At 39.7% G+C, this 25,200-nt stretch overlaps 1 protein-coding gene across 4 annotated transcripts in view; it reads right to left on the bottom strand.

Moving 5' to 3' along the window:
- Positions 1–9,310: 9,310 nt before the first annotated feature.
- Positions 9,311–25,200, bottom strand: part of MSH3 (mutS homolog 3) — a 113,200-nt gene continuing 97,310 nt past the window's right edge. For all 4 annotated transcript variants that reach the window (XM_037372699.1, XM_037372702.1, XM_037372701.1 and 1 more), the window contains 4 exons: positions 16,124–16,310; positions 15,798–15,927; positions 13,020–13,194; positions 9,311–9,892 (listed from right to left, as the gene is read on the bottom strand). In XM_037372699.1, coding sequence (XP_037228596.1) covers positions 9,784–9,892; positions 13,020–13,194; positions 15,798–15,927; positions 16,124–16,310 — 601 coding nt within the window. In that variant the 3' untranslated portion in view covers positions 9,311–9,783. The remainder of the gene's footprint in view (positions 9,893–13,019; positions 13,195–15,797; positions 15,928–16,123; positions 16,311–25,200) is intronic.

Below are 25,200 nucleotides of genomic sequence, written 5' to 3'. Positions count from 1 at the left end.
ATATCGCCTTACGTCCTTTAAGAAGCAATCATTTCCTCACTTGCAAATCCAGTCAGAATACAATGCACAGATCTTGTATCAGGATACGTGGTCTTAACTGGGGAAAACGTATCCTCTACATGCAATGAATTACACATAAAGCCACTGCAAATCTCCTAAGGGAAAGACGGGGTTTTAGCAACCTCATAAACTTGCATGTCACTTCCACAGCCACCTTTTCCCCTTCTCCACGGCTGTGCCTGTGTCTAAGCCTACTGAAGTGCCCACCTGCTCAGTGCTAAGCAGAAAGCTCTGTAGGAGCAGTGTTCCCTGATAAGTGATGCACAGTATTGGTGTGCTTCGTCAGCTTCAGAGCTTCCTTCCTGCTTTTTCAGTGCAACAGGGTGCCTCCCATCACCTAGCCCACCCCCTCCCTAACACCAGGCAGCTACATTTGTACGTTAATAGACAGCTTCACTTTGAGGTCTGCTATAGGAAGCTAGCCAGCTTTTGGCCATGGTAACAACTTAGAAAACCAAAAATCAGCTTTCAGTGAGTGCTTGGCAAGGCAGCCGTCTATGATGCAAAAAGGTAACGGGACAGGAAATGAAAGGGGAAAGTTTTAAATGCTTAACAGTGCCCACAGAGACCTCTCAAGCAAGTTAAGGGAAAGCAATGTACAGCACTAGGGCACCTGCTACCAACTTACCTCAAAATCTGGTGGATCTGAAACTAAGAAACCAAGTGAGATTGAGACTTGAAAATACAATTTCAGATAATCCTTTATTCCAATACGATGGTGATAAACAAAGAAGCAAAGTGTTAAAGGATTACTATATAAAGATAGAGGAAGAGTCAAAATGCCTCTCCCTGTGGTTCTCTTACCTACATGTCAAAAATATAGAAGGAAGTCATGATTAAATGCGTAAGTTAAAAAAAGAAAAAGCTATATAGACAGTGCTAGCTGAGATTTTGTGAAACACAGGGGAAATAACAAACCAATTTCTAACCTAGAATCTAAATCAACTTTTGCCAAAGTCTCTAAGAACGTTTTTAAGGGGCCCTGAATATTAAACTTTCAGAACTGAGGGTCTGCTAAGAAGCTGCAGGTAGCAATGAAGTCACTCACCCTGGAAAGAGGGAAACACACCTGTGGTCCAGCATTTCCCAGTCCACAGGGAGTAGATCCCTGCAGCCAAGAAGCTTGTTTACTGTGTCACTGGTCTCATCAACCCTGCATCTGATTATAAGGCATGTGGACAGGTCTTCACAGAAACTGGGGGAGAGAGGAGAAGCTGCAGAACACACTGAAGAACAGCAAAATGAAGGAATGTACTGAAATATTTTTACATTAAAGTATCAGAAATATGAAAGTCAGAGCACTGTTGCAGCCTCCACTGAAGCACCTGTAGTTGGTTACTGGAGGGAGAATTAATTAGTTGCGGGATGCTGCTGTATAAAGGAAAGTTTACGTCTAGGACCAAGGGCTTTTGTTATTTCTTGTTGGACATCCTCCACCTTTATCAGGAAGAAGGAAAATTATAGGCAACGATAGATGAAGTGGTTGTAGCACACACCGGCTGAGAAACAACCCATGGGTATAAGGAACAGACTGCAAAGTCGGTGAGAAGTGTTAAAAGGGGGAGTAAAGCGATGTCCTAAGGGAATCCGGCAGCAATGGTAGAGAGATGCAAAGGTGCATTGAAGAGATCCACAGGGGAATTAAGACACACCTGTATGAAGCTCTGTGGGAATGGGTAAAATCTGCGCGCCATGCACACAGCTGCATACATGTTCTCTGCATGCTACAGATCACTTGGGAAAGTGGTGGAGATTTTTTTCCTGCTGCTGGGGGCAGAGGGGGGGGGGAAAGCTACAGCTGCTCAGCCTGCTGCCTTGTTGGGCCTAACACAGTGACAGACTAAATGTATCGGTGGCCACGGGCTTGAGCTTACATTTAAGACTTAATTGCTTCTCGAAAAAATTAAGTGTCAAAGGCTTACACAGCTTTAGTTTGCAAATTTAATTAAAGGATTAGCAAAGTTTTCTTTTCCTATGTGGAAGCTATCGAGCATAAGAACTTGCATAGAAGATCAGCTCATTTAATATAGCTACTCATTGCATTAATACAGTCTTTGCTCAAGTAACATCCTGCAAATAGAGCACAGTGTATTTCACTTCATACTGAAATACTTTCACAGCAAGCCACAATGAAATGAGATTAACTTGAAGTGCGCATAAAGCATAACCAAGGAGAATATAAACACCACAGATCCCAACCAGCTGGAAAGAGGGTGGTCCCGCGGGACACCACGCTGCTTGCAATGTGACAGTCTAATAGCTGGGAATATTCTTGGCCTGCACAGAAAAGCCAGCCCGGTATACCTTGGTGTTCTGTGCTTAGCATTATTAAAACTTCCTTGCTTTGAGACCAGTTTTGAAAAAAATCCAAATTACAAGTCTTATTGCTCCCCGGTGATGCACTTTTTGGGTTGGCTGACTTCAGCCAAGACAAAAACGCTGTTTCAAGGCCTTCTCCTTAAGTATCCACCACGACCCCCCGCCCGCCCCTGCCTCCACTCCCCCCTTTGATTGCTCTCACTGAAGCACTTGTTTTTACACTGATGGTGAGTGAGATGTTTCAAACACACAGGGGGGCTGACAAGCTGCCCAAATTAGCACATCCAAATAGAGATCTAAGGAATGATCTTTAGCCTTCTCACCGCAAAACAAATATTTGCCCTGTGGACCCCATCTGTGCTTTTGTTCCCCATGGTGGAGCAACTCATTCTATACCCCAGAAAAGACCTTTCCCCTCTCCCTTCCTCCCCCACAGTGGGAATCTCAGCTGACTAAACAACCCAAACCTGCGAGGGCACAAGCCTGGTCCCCGTGCATCCCGCATACTCACCACGCGGATGTCCAGGGAGGGACAGCGTTCCCCTCCAGCTCTCCCTCTCCTCTGATGAGTGGTGTGGTCCCGCCAGAGGACCAGGGCCCTGGGGGAAGTTGAGGGAGATGGTCCTGAACAGCCATGTAAAAGCAGCTACAGGTCCACCACCCTGACAAACCTTCCAGCAAAAGGAAGTCCCTCATGGTAAGTTCAGTGATACTTGCCTCTCGTGATTAGCATCACGGCCCTGTGGTTATGATCCCCCCTCTGAATGAGAAGAATTATAAATATGTGCTCATACAATGCACGAGATATTCTTAAATGCTTTAAGACGATAGCCAATTTCTAGTGCTTGGTGCAGAGAGGAATATGTAAAGAGAAATTTTTCAATATGTAGGCAGAAGGAAAGGCTCAGTACTTGACTGCAACTTTTATTTTGTGTTACATAAGAGTGAGATAATTATATCTAGTAATCTTCCCGGTATTCAGGACACGCTGAGTTTTAAGTCACTCTAGATATTTGGATTATTATATGTAAAAAGCAACATTGATTTTTACTTCCTTATTGCAGATTGTGCATTTTATTTATATTTATTTATATATTTAAAATCTGCTCTGCATTGTGTTTTCCACTTCCTTCTTTCCCAGGATTCACCCTTTTTCTTATACCATATTGCAAAGTCATAAAAACTAACGGACTGCTTAAAAAAAAAAAAAGGAAGAAAATGTTAGAAACTTCATTAAAATCAGAAGTCTTTTTCATGATTGTTACTAGGTGCAGCCACCAATGTTTTAAATAAAAATTACCTTATTTTATAATATCTGAAAAATTACCTTTACCTACAAGCAAAGTTTTGGAAGGAGGGCAGTCAAAATGTTATTACAGATTCCTTGCAAGTTCAAAAGAACATAAGTATTTGAAAACTGTCCCAATGGAAATTATTTTACATATATGTATATAAAAGACTGGCTAACTTCTATATTTCAGGGCTAAACTTTGTTCTTCACTGTCCCTGTGCGGGACTGAGGATGGGGCAAGAATTCCTTATTCCTTCTTCCCAAGTGGCAAAACGACCAGCCCGGCATGTGACCCACAACTTTGCAAAGGGCCACCAGACTTACCTCCTGCCCTCTCCCACAGCGCAGCGAGCAAATTAGGTGACAAACTGGGTGCGTGTGCTGGCTGCTAAGGACCAGCTGACGAAGGGCTGCTGTGGGAAATCAGCAGCAGGGCTTCCTGCCCTAGACTTGGTTCAGCTTTCGTAAGCTGTGGTTGCAACAACGTAGATCCCAAGACCAGGCACCACCTTCGTCTCCTGTGACTACTTCTGATCCTCCTGACGCCGTATGCGGACTGAGCGCTTGACATCCCGGGCAGCAGCGCAAGGGCTCACTGCAGAACTCAGCCTCAGGCAAACCCTCTAAATCTTATATCTAAATCTGCACCTGCTGGCTAGCAAGACTGTAGCCAAAGTATCAATCAAACTGGTGCCTGCTCGCTTTTGAACAAATCCTGACACCATGTAGGAGGAAACCATCCTGTTTCCTAATGCCATTATTCTTAGAACAGCTAATTATTCTTAGATTTCTGTATCTGGTTTTATCTTGTTCACTGTTTATTTCCCCTGAATAGTATCTTAGGCAGTCATCCTTTTCTCTACAGCTCACTTATGACTTAAAGCAGTTTAGCCTCTGACAAACACACCATTTCACAGTTAACAGCATGACCTGCAAGGACTCACACCTTATAAAACAAGATGATCATTTCAATCATTTTTTGAAAAGATTTTTAAGAAATTAAGAAAACATCCTTTGTTTCTTACTTGTCTCTATGGCTAGACAAGGAGAAAAATGTATAATGTAATTAAGGAAGCCATCGACTTTGTCCATCTGTAGCTGAGGAAGATGAAACTGATCTAACATTTCGAGCAAGGGGAGGATTTCCACACCAGACATGCTTAGCCATGTACAATGACAATTGTACACTGTTAAGAAAAGCAGAGTTCTATAATTTTGGCAAGAGAATTCTTAGTACAGGACCCCTCCAAGCTGGGCAAATCTGCAGCTTCTCCTACACTGAGCTACAGAATGAGAACAGTCAACAGCGCTGGACTGACACAGGCCAAAGACCCAAATAAGCAGTCCCAGAACTGAACCCTGTGTTTACCTACCAGCTGAACTTTAAGTCCTGAATTCATCCTTATTCAGCCGTGAATCCCTTCCTGGGTTCTGGCTGTATGTGGCTGCATGGTTTTTTAAAATTCCCAATTCAGATCAGCAGAATGAAATTTGTCCCCCAGAACTGAATTTAGATTTGACAGACATTTGATCTGGATTTGATTGCTGGAGATTTTGCATGGAGATGGAGAAAAGCTTTGAAAACAGATGGGGAAATTATGCTGAGATTGTGGAATTCAGCTTGCCTTCTTGTTTAGGAACAATGAAACAGCGACAAGAACCATCCACTCCATTCACATGCTCTAGAATCTGAGAGGGGGGAAGGAGACAGGCAGTTCAGAATTCAGATTGCTGTCCAAGACTTGGTACTGTTGCCAGGATTTTCGAGGAGAGTGCGATGGCCACCTGGAGCGAGCCTAGGGGAGCCCCTCCAATAGGCATCCTACAGTGTGGTCCAAGGTCTGGGATGGAGTCCTGCTTCTCTCAGTGCGACGCAATCTACCAGACCCGTGCTTCCCTATGAAAAGCGCTTTTATATCAGAACTATTAAGAAGTTAAATTAATTGAATGAAATTCTCACTAAATTTTACATATAGTAGAAATATTTGGATGATTTACTTACCATTAGATTTTAATAAATAAAACATTACTTTCATTGCAGTGAACAGACTTACTGCAATACCTGACTCAGCTGACATTTCAGTGATCTTTAAATTCACTTGTATATGTTGTAAACTTACATGGTAGGTAAATTCATGTCATTTCTATAAATACTTCTGTAAAACTTTGCAATACAAAGAAATATCCTCTTGAGAATTACTTCAGTGAAAGATGTATGCCAGTAAGAAAGGTAATCGCTACTGGTAATGTATTTCACTTTGCAGATTCTATAATAACCTTCTTACATAACCAAATACAAAAAGGCAGAGAGAGTGTACCCAGACCTCTCTCCTCTTCTATCAAAGTGGTCTACCAGTTTTTGTTGCTAACCTGTGGCACTGATTTCTAAAGGCAACAGATTCAGGCAAGATGCACAAAGGCATTAAAAGTTTTAAGTAGAGAGAAAACAATTAAAAAGCTTAAGAAAGCAATAAACACTGCCTTTAAGAAAATGGGTAAAAGCCATAAACTGCAAAAGTTATTACTTTGAAGACCGTACCTTCAGGTATGGCAGATGGCTGTATTTTACACATCAATATTAAATTTTAACAATATCAATAACCTGGGCATAGGCAATAAGAGCCAATACTCTATGCAGGTATCGAAAATATTAATGTAGACAAAGATTTAGACATTCCTTTCCTGAAGGCAAACTCAAGATTAGCATGAATTCCAACTACAACCAAGGAGCATCTAAGTACGGGTCACTCCTCTTTAGCATAGTAGACATCAGTATGCAGGATCAAACTTGCTGACTCAGCACACAGACCAAATTTTATTACTTTGGTTTAAAAATAGGGCACATCTCCAAGATTGTACCACTACAAAAACTGTAATTCAAAGTGCCTTTAAGACAATTGTCTTTAAGCGTGCTGGAATTTAAAAGAAAAGAATAGAAAAAAAAAAAGGGAAAACAGAAGAGAAGCCTCTCATCTTTCTCTCTCTTAAGCCTCCTGCTGTGACACACACAGAAGTACCAACTTACCACAGTAAAAGAAACGAAAAAAACCTCCTACAAAATTAATGCCTTTCCCTGTTTTCCAGCAGGTCTTTGTTTCTCTAGATCCCTCTTGCACTCCATGCTACCAAAAGCCAAGGAATGTCCATCTGGTTGCCTGTCTAGACAATGCCTAATCTCACGCTCCACAAACATACCCAAGTGAGCTCCAAACTTGTCACATCCCAGAGCGATTGCCCTCACATGGCACACACTCTGCTAATGAGCACGGCTGCTCCTCATCAACAGAACAAGGTCTAGATAAATCTGCACTCTACTGCATGGTTCGGTAGAAATACATCCCAAAACTGGCAGTAAACACATCTAATATTACTACGCATCTCCTTACAGTGTATTCTCAATGGTGATAACTGTTTACATATCTGGTAGGAATTATAATCATCAGCAGTGAATAAAACAGTAGCTTTAATAATTAGCTTGCATTTCTAAAGTACGCCTTGTCAGGATAGCAACATAAACCCCAATGTTGAACTGAGCAGGACTAAAATAAAAAGTTATTTCCAAAATGATCACAGACATTAAGAGAAAAGCCTGCTATAACTGCTTTGTACTTGAGGGTATGAGCAGGCCAGTAATCCCATGTCAATTTCCCCACACTTAATGCTATTTCTTCTTTTTTTTTTCAGGCTGCATCCAGGTGTTTTTTTCTTGTCAGAGTGTAGCCTGAATGCTCCCTTAAGGGCAAAGAGAGTCTTACTACAAGCACGGTTAGCACATACAGAAATTTCATAATGGCTCATTTATTCTCTTTGAACACTATGGTCAGAGGTCTTTAGATTCAATGCACTGCATCTGTGTGCATTAATAATGGAGTATTAGATTCACTATGCCTCAATGTGTGGCACAGATAGATAAACATGCATGTGTAACTACACCTTGAAAGCCTGGTTTTCTTCTTTGGGTCTTACAGTTTAAATAAATATACTGCACACTTTGGAAGGAGGTGCTTGTATTTACTGCTGCTATTTGAGTGGCAGAGAAACTTTGTTTAAATGATGCTTTGTCATCTGAAGAATCTGGAAAAAATCTTTGAAGGTTAGCAATTGTTTATGACAGGTGAAAAAATTACATCCTTTTCTGCACGAAGTTCTCTATATTGGAAAGGCTAATGCAATCTCCTACAATGACATTATTTCATATTCATCTGACATGCGTAATTTTGCAAAAAATCCCTCATTTGCTGGAAAAATTGGAAAGGCTCAGCTATCTCGTAGATTACAAAACCTCATTTTATTCTTTTCCTTACAGCAAAATCAAGATGATAAGACTTCTTTCCACTTGTGCCGGGCTGTCCCGGCCGCCCCGCGGTGCCCGGCGCTGCCGGCCGCCGGCGCCCCCCGCGCGGTGCCGGGCAGAGCCCCTGTAACCCCCGGCTGGTGGGGCGAGGCCCGGGCAGGGAGAGCGCTCGGCAGTTCCCTCCCGGCACAGCGGGCTCCGCCGGGGGAAGCCGGGGGCCTTTGGGGCCGGCCACAGCAGGGCAGGGCGGGGAGAGATCCCCCCGGCCCTGACACACACCGTGTGCTGCCCTGCCCCGCGGGGCCCTCCCCGGGCGGGGGGCACGGCCTGCCCGGCCCTGGGCTGCCCGCGGGCTGCCCTGCCCGGCCCTGCCCGGCCCTGCCCTGCCCTGCCGGGGGGGCTCTGCTCCGGGCCGGTCCCCCCCTGCCTCCCCCTGCCCGGCCCTGCCCTGCCCTGCCGGGGGGGCTCTGCTCCGGGCCGGTCCCCCCCGGCCTCCCCCTGCCCGGCCCGGCCCTGCCCTGCCCTGCCGGGGGGGCTCTGCTCCGGGCCGGTCCCCCCCGGCCTCCCCCTGCCCGGCCCGGCCCTGCCCTGCCCTGCCGGGGGGGCTCTGCTCCGGGCCGGTCCCCCCCGGCCTCCCCCTGCCCGGCCCGGGGGCTGCAGCGCCGCTGCTCTCAGGCAGGCTCTCTGCTCTCTCCCGCAGCTCCGTGGGCCATTTCCCCCCCTCCTCAGCCGCGCTGCCCCCCAGGGGCTCCCGGCAGCCACCCACACCTCGCCGCGCACAACACGTACTTTTTTTTTTTTAATACAAAACGATTTGGGAAGGTTTAACTATGTCAACATCACTCTTCCTTTCCATAGCAAGGTACTTCACCTGGCTGTATTTATAAAGGAAAATTAATCTGGATACCACATTCCCATTTAAAATTTGTACTCTGTAACTGATGATAAAAAACCTGAAAATAATTTCTTCTTTCCAGCTTTACTCAGCATTTGACAGAGCAGCGGGGAAGCCAGTTGCACCGAACTGCCTCTTCCACCTCATCCTGGGATACTCCAACTTGGAGTCCTTCTCCAGACAATTTCAGAAAGGGCCAACATTAGGGTGAAAACTAAAGCTGAAAGGGAAGCAGGCATGCATGAGAATAAAAAAAGAGGCAAACTGAAACACAGTCAATGCATGTTTTGTGCTGCCGCTTTGAAAACTGCTAGTTGCACACCATCATCAATCTCATTAGTAGAAAGAAAACTCTCCTAATGCTGCCACATAACACACACTTTTCTAAATTCCTTATGCACATAGATACTAGGAGGTGCTCTACAAAACCAGTGAATTTTAAATGCATTAATACTAGAACAACAAAAAAAGTCTCTTTATTGTATTCATTCTTAGCAAATACACAGCAATATAGCATAGTTAAGACTCAGCTACATTTTCCCAATGCAGAGGAGTATTTCTTTAGAAATTCAAGTACAATAAAGTTAAAAGACATTATTTTATTTATAAAAGATTTACCTAATAATTTACCAACATAATCTGTCACGTTTTCTAAACATATTAGAAACGAAACACAATGCCAGTAGACATTTTTCAATTAAGGAAAAGGGTGGAAAACACTTCAGGGAAGGAATACGGAGCATGGAAGTGACATACAATCAGGAAGTGGTGTGGTAGGCATCATATCGCAATGCAACATCTCTTATCTGTCAAAAAAGCAGAAAAGTCAACTTAATGCATCTAGAACTATACCCTGATAGAATCTATTAGTCTCCAGACCTATATTTTTGCCAGTATTTTTCATCTTTAGACATGATTTGAGGATTAAAACCTGTCCTTTCTTTCATCTTCAGGTTCACATACACTTTTCCATTTTTGTAGTTCCTGTGAATCATTTATCTTCCACACTTCAGCAAAGGACTTCAGCTTTTTTCTGGGGGAAAAAAAGAAATTAATCAAAATATGGACACATTTTTAAATTAAGCACATCAAACCCTGAAAGCCCTATACTCATCTGCAAAATTCTATATGTGGTCAAAACCAGCAGTTTGCACAGCTCAAAACGTTACATGATCTTTAAAACTGTCAGTTAACACTTTCCAACATACGAATTCCAGCTCTAGGACAGTCAACAATTTAATTTTATAATTAACTTAAAATAACAGAAGCATGGACAAGGTGAAATAAAACACTAAGCAGAGTAAATCATTAAAAGAAATAAACAGTATTGTAGTTTGCCCCATTTAACTTCCACAATCCAGTTCCTATAAATTTGCACTTGAAGAGTCATAAAGGGGTAACACATTTTCAAAATAAATGAGTACATACATCCTTCCTATTTGCTTTTCTGTATTTTTCGATTTAATCGTGAATCATAAGGGCTGTAACAAAACCCAAGACACTTAAAATGGTTTAACACACGTTCCTGACAACAAAGATGTCAAGACTGGATGGAACTACCCAGTGGACTTTCTTAAATTACATGAAAGTAATTTTAAAAAATAAAGACAGGGCAGCTGGCCTGTGGGTATTGTGGCAGCAGCAGGTCTGAGTTTGATTCCCAAGATCGTGGTAACTTTTGTTTCCTACCATACCCATTTTTAAACTTGATACTGTCTCTTTTGGGAAGAAGATACAGAAAAATACTTCGATGCCTGGGTCACGTCATGGCAATAAGTGAAAACAAACAGGAATATAAAAAAAAGTATTTCTATAATGACCTGCATATGAGCATTGGAATAATTACGAATTACATAATACAATAATTTATGCACTATGAAATCATCAGACACATTTGATATTGTATTTTTGTTTTTTGCTGACTTGAGCTCCAAGTTTATATAGATGCATGAAGTTCCCTCCCAACTGCGCCCCAGAGGTCTACGACCAAGGAATAACCTGGTACAGGTCAACCCTGATGAATCAGCAGTTGCTGTGTGGCGGATGTCCCCTGTCCCTGACCCCCTGCATAGCACCGTCTGTCATTAAAGGGGGAGGCAAAAGTGTCAAGTGCCCACAGGGCAGGCTGGTCTGGCAGGCAGGACTGCAGCCTCAAGGTCACCTTTACCAACTGCTGTCAGAATTAAGTGCCACCTCCTCTTCTCACTCCCACCCTTTCCTTCTTCAGGCGGTAACGCCTGTTCACACGTAACATCAGGAAACTGAACTTGCTTTATAACAAGTAGAGAAAGAATGACCTTTTCAGCTGGATCAGATCCCTGACCTGGCCTGGTTTTTGGTCATGCTACAACCAGCTGTGGCACCATGGAGGGAAGGCCGGGAAGCAGCACCTCCAGGCTGCAGGAGATGGGCTGGGGGATGCTCCAGCCGGTCCTCCCAGGCAGGGGTGCTCAGGTAGCTCAGGGGGCAGCAGCCTGCAGTGCAGTGTGCAGTGCAGTGGCTTCCACCTTTCATGAAAACTCAGGATAAAGGACTCATGACAGCTTTAGATTAAGTATTTGTTCTTTTTCGCTTGAAGGCGGCAATAAAATTACATACCGAAAGCTAAAATACAGACAGGAGCTTACATGTACTCAAAAGTTGGTAAGTGGGACACAGTTAAGTCCCGTAATTAACGCTGCCCAGTGAGCCTTCAACTCTACCCTTCTATGGGCACTGTAAATCAGTCTTCTAACTACATTGTCACATACCATTTTTACTGCTCATGGGTCTTGCATGCAATTAACTCTTCTGTGTTTTTTTTTTTTTTTTTAGCAATGGAGGCATGTTAGAGCTCTACTTGTGCCCTATCCAAGTAATACGCTAGCATGACTTTCACAGAACAAAGAAAGATAAACCAAAGGGATGCATTATATTGTTTCACATCTTAATTTCATTATATAGTAACTCTGGCCTTCCAGTTCATTCTCTCACCTTTCTGAAAAATAACTTTTTCATTATTTTAGTACCCCTACACATCCTATAACAGAATTAAGATATTGCTAGTAATCTGTTGTTTTACTTTTGTCAGTTATGGACTATTACAATTAATGTAACTACCACTTCTCTCATAAGCTGCCATGTATCTTCAAACAGAATATTTTTATTCTGCTTTCTTAAAAGGAGCTAAAATTGGCGTTAAGCACTAAGCACTATTCAGTTTCAGATTAACTGCCTGCACCTACAAATAATTAGTACTTAAAATTTTCTCATTATGAAATTACTCTGTCAGGATTAGTTACAGCCATCAGACAACAAAGATCCTCATTCCTAAAGGGATATTTGAATTTTGCTGACAGGACTATCACTGAAAATAACAACAACAAAGAATTCAGTGGAAATGAATATGAATACTAGCCCATACCTATTATCTAAACTGTGTACATAATGTTACAGGCTTTATAAAGATGATGCTATTTGATATACATGGGAATTTTTATAACTAGTCTCATATGTAAAGTACACATGCCCCTAAATAAAAATTGGTTATCATAAAAATACTACATCCCCAGACTTTCATTAAAATTTTGTGTATTTAGGGGGGCAATCAAAATACATTATAAATATTTTCAGGTTAAAACAGAAGAATATCTGCATTGCATTCTACACTATAGGATGTAAATACAATTTCAAGTTCCAAAGTAAATAATATACATCCTAAATTATATCTATTAGTAATTTCACTACCACTGGTGAGAGTAGAAGTAGGTATTAGAAGATAGTTATATTTCAAATCTCTTTTCCTGAAAAGAGTGAAAATATACACCTGAAAGAATACATTTTTTTTAGCATTTCCCACAAGAAAAGAAAAACCAGTCTATTCCTAATGTTAGCCCATGGTGCATTTAGTTTTTTCCAACCCTGTTTCAGAGGAAAGCAATCAACATCTGACATAATAGCTAACTATTTAAAATATACAGCTTTGATTGAAATGGATAGCACAATTTCATGAACATTTTTTTTCAAAGTTTTCTTTCACTGCCTCTTCCCTGAAGGGTAGGAGGATATCTAAGTAGGTCTTACGGTATTTTTTAATGTACACTGTGTGAAAAGCTTTTCCATTAACAGCTAAAGTTTTGTTAGGGGGAAAAAGAAGCCCACCAAACCACAATTGTTCTGACCTTTTCACGTTCACTATTCTCTCCAACTCTTTTGATTTGTGAGCTGCTTTCTTCAAGATTTCTTCAGGAATATCTGCCAACTTGGCAACATTTAGCCCGTAACTCCTTGCAGAGACTCCTTTAGTTACTTGATAAAGAAAAGTGATGAATTCAGGATGCTCTTCACCTTCAGACCCTAAAAAAATAAGACCAAAATCAAAACCCCTCTATTATGTTAATAAAATGTAGTAGACCAAAGACCAAAATGGCAAAGATTGTGGTCTCATTATCATTCATGCCTCCTCTCCATTGATGAAATTCCATCGAAGAAATACAAAAGAAAAATGTTTTCTTGAGACCACGCATTTTACCTACCCATTGTGAGACTTAACTCTTTACTATACTTTACCTGGTCTCTTAGTAAGCAGATGCACGCGTGCGTGTGTGTGTGCGCGCGCAGAACTTAGAATCTTTGTATTTCAAATCGTTTAGTTATGCTGTAGCTGGGATATTGCATCTCACGTTTGCTGAGCATTGACAGAATAAAGCAAGTGTCAGTAATCCCACAATTACAAGTCCACAACTACAGCACAACAGAAAGTTGTGCCTGCCAGGAAGGAAGCTAGGAGCCACAGAAAATGCTCATGAAAAAACAAAGGTTAAGATGGTGGATGTTCTGTTAGGGATTCTTTCTACTCCATCACAGTAAGGTGGAAACATAAGAGCTATCATTATAAATCTGATGACTCCTTCCACTTCCCCTTTAGACGTCCGTGTTGCATCTCTGCACAACCCAGGCCTTGTGTAAAAAGCAGAAAAACTATGGGATCATTTACTGAGATTTATTTTTCTGTCTTAAAAATGGAAACAATGGAGATTTCCATAAATGCTGATGACTCAAGCTGATTTGATCTGAGTGGTCCAAGCCAGAGACTGCAAAAAACATGTCAAAAAACTCACCTTAAATAAAACAATTAAAATGTTAAGACATAAGGAGCTAAAGATATAGGCAGAGTAAGAAACATAAATGTGTTGTTGCTCACAGGCTGTGGTACTACACCTACTGCCTTTTGTAGCAAAACAGTGAAGACTACATACGGCTTGAAGGTTCAGGTCAACTAACCTGTAGAAATGCTCAAGCTGCACGTTGAAACACAAAGTATAGGGTTTCACGGACACAACAGTTAAGGAATAGTAAGTATTCATTTCAATCGCCTGAAAGTATCAGAGATGAACAGTTCAATTAATGAACTCTGTGAGAAAAGGACATGCTGATGCTCAGGAGAGCAATGCTCTTAACTAGGAACATCAGTGTGGCTAGAGAGTGCTCACCTAAACACCATATTACTTTGAACTACCTGTGCTCAAAGCGAACACATATTTCACGGATCCCTGTTTCTAATATTAAACAGAATACAAAAGCTGAAATCTCCCTCTAGCCAAACTCTACATTTTTAAACTAACTTCACAAAAAAAAAAAAGTTAAAGTGGTAGATTATATATTTAAACACTGTTAGTGGCAAATACTAAAGTGGCCTGTCCTGATTAGTTTACGATGGAAGCAGATAATACAATATTAAGAATGAATTAGGGGGAAGTTTAATAGCAAATACCATGCCAATTCGTAAAAAAAATACCTAGGAATGGCTATTACTAGGCAAGGTGGGAAAAAGAGAATAAAAGCACAATTGTCAAGCACCTGATTAAACCTGATCCATCAAGAAAAAACAAAGAAAAAAAAGAAAAAAAAAAATCAAAGCCATCCGTATGGACTGAAATCCTACATCACAAATCCGTGGTAAGTTTGGAAGCCAGGTGAATAAAGGAGATCCAGTGGATAAACCCTATGTGGATTTTCAAAAAGCTTATGAGGAAGAGTCCTGCATCAAATGCTCTTCTGCAAACTAAGCAGCCATAACCCAAAAGGAAGACCTTTGCATTTGTAAATAATTGGTTAAAAGACAGGGAACAGATGGTAACTGTCAGTTCTATCCATGAAGGGTAATCATCACTGCAGCTAGACAGAGATGCTCAACACACCCATTATCAAACAAGAAAAAGAGCTAAGCAGTAAGCAGACAAACTTTACTGAAAATACTAATTCAGAGCAACGACAAGAAGAAAGGCTGTAACTCACCTGCTTGGTAAGACTAGAACTGAATGGAATTATGATAAGCAATCTACAAAATTACACATGGCATAGAAAGGACGAACAGAAATTAGTCCTCTGCCTCTTCTAATTCAAGAATTGGAACCACTAAGTGAAGGTACATGTTTCAAAAGAGTTTCAAAACAAACAAGAGGTGGCTCTTCACACAGTGCAGTGTTACATTTGGCTCCTTGACACAGCAGGACGAAGGTGCTAAAAGTACACAAGAATACTCAGGGAAACTAGACAAACTCGTTGAAATGAAATCCATTGAAGATACTAAAAAACACAACACACATCTAGCTCTTGAAGCCCCCCAAATAACAAATGTTTGCAGACAGTGAGATCTTTTAGAGAAAGAGTTGACATATGTTTGATCCCTAATCCCTCCTCCCTAATCCTTTCTATTTGCCTACTGTGAAAAGTTGGATACTGTGCTGGGTGAATATTTTATCTGGCCTAGCTCAGCCATGCTTACATGAAAGGTAAATGGTTGTTCAGTTTTCAAGCCCCCCAAAATGTGTGTATAGGCCGATACCATAGTGAGTCTGGATGTGTCACGTTCATGTTGAGGTTTAAATCACCGTAACAATTTTACAATTTCTGCCTATGCCTATAGTGCCAGAATCTCAGATGGACTTGTACTGTACCTTTTTGTTCAGCACTTTCCTCCTCATTCACCAAGAAAGCCATGTGGTAATTACCAACTTTTCCTGGATACACCTTCTCTAGCTCACAAACCGAGGGATAGTGAGTGACAAACAACGTCAGTGACTCCACCTACAATGAAATACACACATAAGAAGGTTTAGCTTTGCTTTTTTTTTTTTTTTTTAAACACAGCAACACAGAACATATCCCTTTGCCCCCAGTTTAGACATGCCACATAGCTACAAGGAAATCACACCATGTCAAGTCAGCCTACAATAGTACAAGCTGAAAAAGCATCTACAAGCATGTCAGACTGAATACTTACATCTCTAATAAAATGTTCAAGTGTAGCATAAGCAATAGCGATTCCATCGTGTGTGCTAGTTCCTCTTCCCAATTCATCCAAAATAACTAGTGATCTTGAAGTTGCTTTTCTTATTATCTCAGCAGTATCTGTTAGTTCTTCCATAAAGGTACTTCGGCCTTTATAAATGTTGTCTGCTGCACCCATTCTGCATTGGGATACAAAACAAGTTAATTTATTAAGTTCAAATAAATGCCAGATCATGTTAGGGAAAAAAAAACCCATGATAATGATTTTGTTATAAATCTCTTGTTGCTGCTCCAAGCAGCACAGGAAAACTCATTCACCTCCCAGAACAAGCTACTGCATAGGAAAACAGCAACAACACCGCATGGCACAGACATGAGGGTATCTAAAAGAATGAAAGGTCCAGAGAGAACCACACGTACCATTAAATAAGGGCTTCCACATATTCCCCAAGAAAACAGGGTATACTGACCCTATGGGCAACTGGGAGAGGTTAGACTCTAGGGACAGCAGAGATTTTTTTTCTGGGTCATCAGTAGTTGTGTCCCAGTGCAAATCCACAGACTGAAATCTCAGCATCCTATGCCAACAACAGGAATCAGGGAAAAAGAGGAGGTAGGCAAGGGGGTATTTCTCACCATGTAATTCTTCCACCTTGACAAACAGTACAAAGCAGCCTGCTTGTCCTTTAAAAAGGACCTTTAAAAAGACCAGTCAGCTCACAAGGATTCCAGCAAAGGCAGCTATGAAAATGAGTTCTGGTTGTGTAGTTTAGTTAGAACATCTAATTTGTATGTTTTTTAAGTGCTAACAACACCTGAAAGTATCAGGTATTAGCATTTCTATGTAGGGTAGACATTCAGAAGACCAGGTATGTATGCCCCTGAACAGATAACAGCAGTCGGACACACCCCCACGGACACACCCACAAATTCCTTCATGTTTCATACAAGTCTTTTAGCAGTCTTTCAGATTCATGCAACCTTCAATTCTCAAATTCTATCTCAAATTGTGAAACTGCCATTTTAATCTCAGAAATCTGTTGGTAATCCACCCTGTTTTTCTCTTCTTCTGCAGCTTTCTTTGCCAATTAATATGCTTTCTACCTAGAAGAAAGAGTATTTCCTTTTCCCATATATGCTTTTCAATTATATTAATCACATTAGAGTATCACTTCCAGGATAGGTTATCATTAGCTTGCCACTGCGTAGAGCTGTAAAAATGGATTTGTTCACTTTCATCAGACAATAATATAGCTGCATATAAACCACATCGATTTAAGGAAAACTGACTCATGGGCTTAGCATATTACATTTTCAAATATAACAGCTGGCCACAACAGTATTTAAAGCCAATCAAAACCTTTAAAGAGAATCCCAATATAGCTTTTTTTCTCTCTGTCTTTTGCTGCATAATTGCTTCTGTTGCCTACAGAACCACTAGCAAGATACTCATCATTTTATGAGGCTCTTGTGATTTTTACGACTAATTGACAACCAATAGCAAAAACTAGCAGGTTGGACCCAATACAACTATGATTTATATATATTCTCCGGTTCCTGCCCTGCATATTTTGTATGGTGGCATGCATAACTTCCCAATGTGCAAATCTTCAATTTTAAAGGAACTGATTTCGGTTGAAGATGGTTTGTCATTAAGTATGTGCTTACATACACACATAATAGGTATACTTCCACACACTTCAGAATAAAGGTCATTTGGCACATAAGCTAATTAAACTTTGCATGAATTTCACTGAATTAAATGTATAATTCAGGATATTGAGGCATTGTGAAATTTTATTAAGCCACTTACTACTGTAATCCTTTTAAATGCTGGGTTAAGTCTAACAAACGTATTACTGAATTTCTCACGGTGCCCCCAACACCCGCCAGACCCTTTTCTAGTTGCATTCAGCTATCATGTACTACTGTAAAAACAAACAAACCTCCTTTGTTGCAATATTGCACAGATCTACAGAGAACAACATAACTTAGATCTATTTTTAACACTATTAACTACAAGGAAGTTCACCAGAACAACAAATACTTTTTACGTCCAAAGAATCTCTGGTTCCATAATGGTCAACTTTAACCTTAGTTTCTGACCCTAAGATGATGATGATGATGGTGATGATGATTTTATCATTTTTATTTGGCTTTTTGTTAGAGGCACACCATGTAACAGGCTGGCTGTTCTGCACCTCTGAGTATTACATTAAGAATTCTTAGTTCTATTTGCAATCTCTTGGATTGCATCATTTCCATAGACCTCTCAAAATCATTTAGTCATTTTGCATCTAATTTGCATTCAAGAAAATAATTTTCAGGACTTCCTCACTAAATGCTCAAGATACAAAAAGAAATGAGTATTATTTTTCTCTTGTTGTTAAGAACAGCTGCAAAAGAACCCTCTCTTTTCAGTCTCTTAGAATGTTCAAATCCAACTCAGGCTTATCTATAGATTTTTTTAAAAAGTGTGTATAATGACATAAATACTCTTCAATATCACCCTTTGAAAAGGAGTAAAATTGTTCTTTCTACGTCTGTCCTTGACATTAGAAGAATCATATTGTTTTTTTAAACTTAGATGATAAGCAGTATTATCCCACAAGCAAGTAAGAGTAATTATTTTAATGTGGATGACTGCCTTTATAAAACTAACAGTTAATTTGTGGTAAGGCATTGCTCCTTCACTGTATGCTATATTATTACTATACCACAAAGTTTCTGAATCAAAACACTTACAGTTTAAACAATTGTTTTTCTTCCAAGTTTAAAAAGGCCTTAATAAATCCCACTAAACTTCTACAAGATTCAGCTGCTGCTTTGAATTTACATTTTAATGTAGCTTGACTCCTAAATGTTTTTATACATCAAAACATTAAACTTTTTCCTATAATATTCTGCCCACAAGGAACATGCAGACATCCAATGTGAGAAGTGCCTCTTTAGTGCTGGCAAGAGATCCATCACTCCTCAGCAAATGCAATTTGGCTGGAAACCACTCGTTATAATGTCTCTTTGACAGTCAACCAAATTTCATAAAATTAAAAGCTCTTCATCTTACAATGTTCAACACATTTATTATGTAAAGAAGAAGAAGAAGAAAAAAAAAAAAGAAAAAAAAGAGGAGCCATTATCTCTTCTCAATGCCAGGTTTCAAGTGGTAAAGATTCCTGTCTATAGCCTCAGAAAAAACAACAGGGAGGCAATGTTTTAATATATAAATTTTTAGAGGGTTAGTTAGATGATACGCAGCAGTAGCTATCTTTATGTAAGCCAGCTAGCACTATATGCTTAACCTGTATGTGACCTGTATGTTACTAGAGAAAAAGATAGAGTGCCTTATTCTGCAGCAGGAACATTCAAATGGCTGGTTTTTTTAACCTGCTCTCCTGAGTCAACACACAGTACTGACCTTTTCCAATGCAAGCACTCATCATTCTGGGAAGGTAGGTATCCTATGATATTTTGTCCTACAAGGCTCTATAAATGTTGAGAATTCTTTTAATGATACAAGCTATGACACTAGTCAGAAACCACTAGAATTAAACAGCATAACGTTTTTCCTTGCATCTCAAGAATTTTTATATAGTCAGTATCCATTTAAACTTGCTCCCAATGGGCACAGACTAAATGTTGCTAATCTGTGTGGCTCTGCAAGTGGCCCCTGAACTCTGCTGCTTACAAGCTTTTCTAGACACGTGTGACAGCTTTAACAGCTATCCATGAAATAGGAGGAAATTTAATTTGAGGCCACTGAGCTCTTCTTGGAGCTCCTTCTCTGAGCATCCTGTTAGTACTTCTCTCAAAAAACCAAAGCGTCCTGAATAAGGGTACAGACCTGCAGACTTGATGGCTAACAGTGGCATACAAACAACAGAATAAATCAAGACATTGTTTTGGAGTGGAGTAGAGAGCCTGGAGAACTGCAGCTGCTCTATGCCAGCACTAGTCCCCAGAAGGTGAAAACATGTAGGTTAAACCAGAAATTGCCCTGGTATGACAGAAGGCAGTGAAAAAAACTAATCTCCCAAGCATAAAAATGAATCTGAGATAAAGAAGTTTCTATTTAAGGCTTTTTCCATGCTGCCTTTCAGAAGAAGTTACCCAACATGCTGTTGGTTGGTTACAAACTTAGGAGCACTGTGTGCATCTCAGGTATTTCATTATTCTTTTATGTCAGTGTGAATCCCTCACACTGCTTGTGAAAATGACCAAGCTGCCCAATCACTCCCAGTAGCAACAAAAAGCAATTACATTGCACTGAACAAATCCTAGAAAACAAGACTGCAGAACCATTCCCCTGAAGCCCTATTTTCATACAGCTGTCAACATCCCGATGCTATTTAATTCCTTGTTTATAAAATACTGAATGCTGAAAAAAAAGCTCAAATTAAATTTAAGATTTTTCACCTTGATTTTAGAAACATGCACTTGACTCTTAAAGTTCATCTGAAATACTTACTGGAGAAATGAAACCTAGTGCCTGTTACAGAAGAATAAACCTAGTTAGTATAGACTCTACACACTGCCTTTGCAGTTTTCAAGAGAAGGCATTCAGGTTTCCAGATATGGTTTGTCTTCCCAGGAATCAGAATTGAAGCCAGATTCCACCTCAGAACGTACTCAAGGCAGAATTATTTATTCATCAAGAACAATTAATAGTGAAAGAAAAATTATTTTTTCTCTGAAAGTATCTTAAATGTAACGTGTAGAATATGGCTTTCAACACCAACAACAAAGACCTTCTATGACTCAAAGAGAACACTGAGAAAAAAACAAATAAAATGAATTCCTAATGTGACTATAGAAGTGCACTTGCTCCCTCTCACACAAACCCTTTCAAAATGTCATTTCAAATATTACTGCAATTGAACAGAGGTTACTTAAATTAAAATAACTAGTTTACAGGAAAAAAAAAAAAAAAAAAGACGAAATGGGCTCTTGACTTAGAGTTTATCCCTTTTCTTCCATGGAACCTTTCTCTACAACATGTTTTTGATCAACAATGGGTAGTTAATATTTTTTTAAAAGATCTCATAACAACTGTTTCGTATCCTTTCATCTTTTGCAGAAAAAACTCCTCCCAGCTGAAGTTTCAGTTGGTTTCTGCAGAAAACAAATGGTCGCAGAAGTCTGGGTATTACCTGAAGATTGTGTTTATGGGAACAGAAAAACTTGATACTGATCCTGACATCAATGGAAGAACACAAGTGCAATTTTGTTTCAACACTTCAGTAAATCTCCCACTGAACTCAGTTACTGGCTGTCTATTAGGCATCTAGCAAACACTTACTGAGACTTCACGGGTTAAAAATCAAAAGTAGCTCGCAAACTGGTCTGCCAAGAAAATATGAACAGGCATCCTAAATGGAGCACTGGCAGGCTAAATACTGCATGTCCTCTCCTACTGCGGTCCCAGGAGCCCCAACACCTCTAACCAGAACAATCGTTCAGTTTTGCCCACAAAAGCCATTTGAAGCCCTGCGTATTTTAGAAACAATCAGACTAATAAGAATTTCACAGTGGACAGTGTAAAAGTAGCCCAACTTAAATGCTGTGACTTTGGCTACTTTCCATATACAATGAAAATTTATCAAGTAATTCTTTAGAAGAGAGCATCTGCAAATTTATAACAGTTCACTGGCAAGAAACTAATGCTTCACACACCCCCACAGAGTACTGGTAAATCACTTACTTCATTTCCATCAAGCTCTTACTGATTCAAGCCAAAAACTGACAATAAGAAAAATAATTTACAGAAACTGCAATTACAGAATTTTTAAAAAATAACTCATCCTAAGTATGACAGAAAGCATTGTTATCAGGATTGTTATTATTTTTGCATTAATCACGGGCAACTTCTACAAAGTAAATGTGTGCAAAGTTATGTGGGTGACAATGACAAGAAATCAGAAGATGCTCACAATACTAAGCTATTTACAGTCAACATGCACACACATGCTCAACCATTTCTACAACTGCTTATTTGCAAATTTTAAATGAAGTACCACCAATGGTATGTTACCCAATTTAGAAGAACAGTTGTTGAAAAGCCTGACAGAATGCACTACACATTTAATGTAAAATCCATTTTTATTTTGTAAATTATTGTAGACACAGGATATTCTCAGTCACTGAGAAATTAATGAAACTAGTAAAAGCTAACACCACTAGGGATACATATTTTGCATTATCCTGGAAACAAAATCAAGTCCAAAGCAATTTCAACACCCAGTTTCATAGTGTTTTTTACCATTTCCCCCCCCACTTTTCTACACCACTAAGTAACTGAAATAGCCAGAACAAGTAATCACTTAAATCCTCATTATCTTATAGACCTGGACAACAGAGGCATGCTGCACACACAAATACCTCAGTATATTAAAAGAAACATATCTAACAGGATTAGATTTCAAGATGTGAAGTGCATTGATTTTGTGCTAAAAGCCAGAGGAAAGAAAAACATCTATGGATCGCAGTGAACATTCAATATTTTAAAAGCTTCACCTCAACTGACAGAACAGGTAGGACTGAGTTCAGAAGACAAAATACTGGTTAGGTCAATACAGTAACTGAGTGACAAGTTATACCAATAACCTCTCATTCCTGATGTTTTGTAAAGTGACAGGAATTCAGTTCTTCCAAAAGCTTGTTACATTACCTAGTGAAGAACACCTGAGAAAGTTCTTTTCTGAAATTCAGCAATGATACCCTCAATAATATGAAAAACTCCTTAAAAATACTTGGTGCATCACCTGGAGCAAATACACCACTCACTGTGAAGATAATTCAGCCGATTTCTGGTTAATGCTAAAATTTTCCATCGTATTTTAAAACTCGTGTTCGAGTCTAAGTTCCATTTTCCGCAGCCTATGTTACTCGCAACCCTACAGCAGCTGGCTGACAGGGCATGAGGGCTGAGCTCTCAGAGTAGCGGGGTACTCACTAGAAGAACAAGGACACAATAGCAATACCTTAAATTCTGCATTCAAACGTGCAAAGGATTTTATACCTAATGTATCAATGGAATGCTTTCCACAGGTCCATCAACTCTGACATTTATTCAAACACAGAACTTAGCATTTTTTTTCTTGCCCTCAGCGAGAAAGTTATGATTTGTTCCGGTACCCAGCTACCAAACTGAGGGTTCTATTGCAGCTTCTCCTTCAGACCCAGTCATCTGCTGGCACAGGCAGCACATGCCAGAAGGCCAGTACGAGATGGAGAAGTTTATGAAAGCTCTACTAAGCAACCAAAGCTCCAAACACCTGCTTTTACCCTGACTTCTTTGCAGGAAACCATTAACACCGAATAAATGTTACTGATTGTCAAGAGACAGAGCAGATGAAGAGTACAATAATTTTGCTGAAGGATAGCTTAAAAACTTATCGGGTGTTTATTTGTGAACCATCAGTATTAGCCTGAAGAAGCAGAAAAAATGAAGACAAAGATAAACCCAACCCTAAAATACACAGACTTACTACTCTTGGATTCCAGCGAGGGAACTCAAGGTAATTAAGTTAATGTGCACATGTAGCTGAAGGATTGAGGCCAAGGGGGATTAAAAAGCAGAAACTATAGCAACAGACTAGGGACAATAGCTGAAGCATTCAGTGCAAGTGAACTTTTCCCCTTTAAACCTGTGGACACCAAAGAAAATCCAATTCAAATTGTGACTAGGTTAACTCATCGCATGGAAGAGTTTTAGAAAAGTAAATACCACCATTCAATGTAAGAGTTTCAACTTTGCTGTAAAATACCAAGTCAGCTTCACAGGCAAATTTTCTGTTCCCCCCCCCACCCCACCCCCCATTATGGTGAAAGCCTTTCAATCCCTCTCAGGAATATTGCAATATGCAGCACAAATTGTTTTACAGATCTCGCTGTATATAACCATCTTTTATTGACTTAATTTTTAAGCCTGATTTAAACCCCTGCAAACAAAACAGCTGTATTTACAGATGTTATGAAATGCCATGTATGTGAACCAAAGACTGTTTTGTTAAATATACTATTACACATATATGATATATACCTAACACTGCAAATGCAGAAGAAATTAAAACTTATTGTAAATTATTGTAAATGTAATTAAATTAGCTACAAAGATATCCATAGTATAGCTGAATTTATTTCTACAGAGCTACAGAACACTGTCAGAAATAGTTACAGTTCAAACATTATGATACATCCAACACATAACTTTTCTAGAAAAACAGAACAAAATAATTTTCAATTTGACAACACTAACCAAACCTTTACTTATTCTCTTCTTTTTCAAAAAGAACATCTCCATGTGATAAAAAATAGGTGCAATGTATTTAATACACTACTTCCCCCCCACCCCCCTTTTTTTCCCCTGACAACTGGGAATTATTTACCCCAGAGGTCTATTATATGACTGTAACCATAAATGAAAGGCTTAAGTAATTTCTGTTATTCTGGCAATAAACACAAATACAATTAAGCAAGAACAAAATGAAACAAATTACTCTGCCATAAGGAAATAATATTTCTGAATATTGCTTTTGGGTTCTTGACAACTAACAAGTTCTGTTTGACTGTCATTGTTGCTTCCCTGAGCAACACAAACAACACTTCTTTAGCATGTCAGTGTATAAAATTCCCATGTGGACTTGCCAGTCACTTGGGATTGCTTTGTATGAATGTCTCCCTTATTTTTCTGCACAATACATAAAGTAATGTGTATGGCAAAACCAGCAAGCATTACGACATATATATAAAATAAAGATTTGAAAAAGTACCTTTGCTTTTAAATTCTCTGACCCTTATCTTTCAGAGTCTACCCACATAGGCAAATTGAGATAATTTGGGTTTTTTCCAAAAGAAAATCTGAATGACTTTAAATACAAACATTTACTTTCAGATGTAAACAACTAAAAAAAGGTAAATACTAAATCTAACAAGACATCAACCAAAGTTCCGGCCAAAAGCAGGTAACGTACAGGCAAGTTGCTCTGCGGAGATAAACTGCTCCACAGTCTCACTTCAGCATTCAGTCTCCTGGTGATTCCTGTATTATACAGGACGCCTGCAGGCTGC

The sequence above is a fragment of the Falco rusticolus genome, chromosome Z (genome assembly GCF_015220075.1).
Source record: "Falco rusticolus isolate bFalRus1 chromosome Z, bFalRus1.pri, whole genome shotgun sequence".
In the NCBI taxonomy this organism is placed as follows: domain Eukaryota; kingdom Metazoa; phylum Chordata; class Aves; order Falconiformes; family Falconidae; genus Falco; species Falco rusticolus.
Note: the sequence above shows the minus strand (reverse complement) of the source record. Positions and strands in the feature narration are given on the sequence as shown.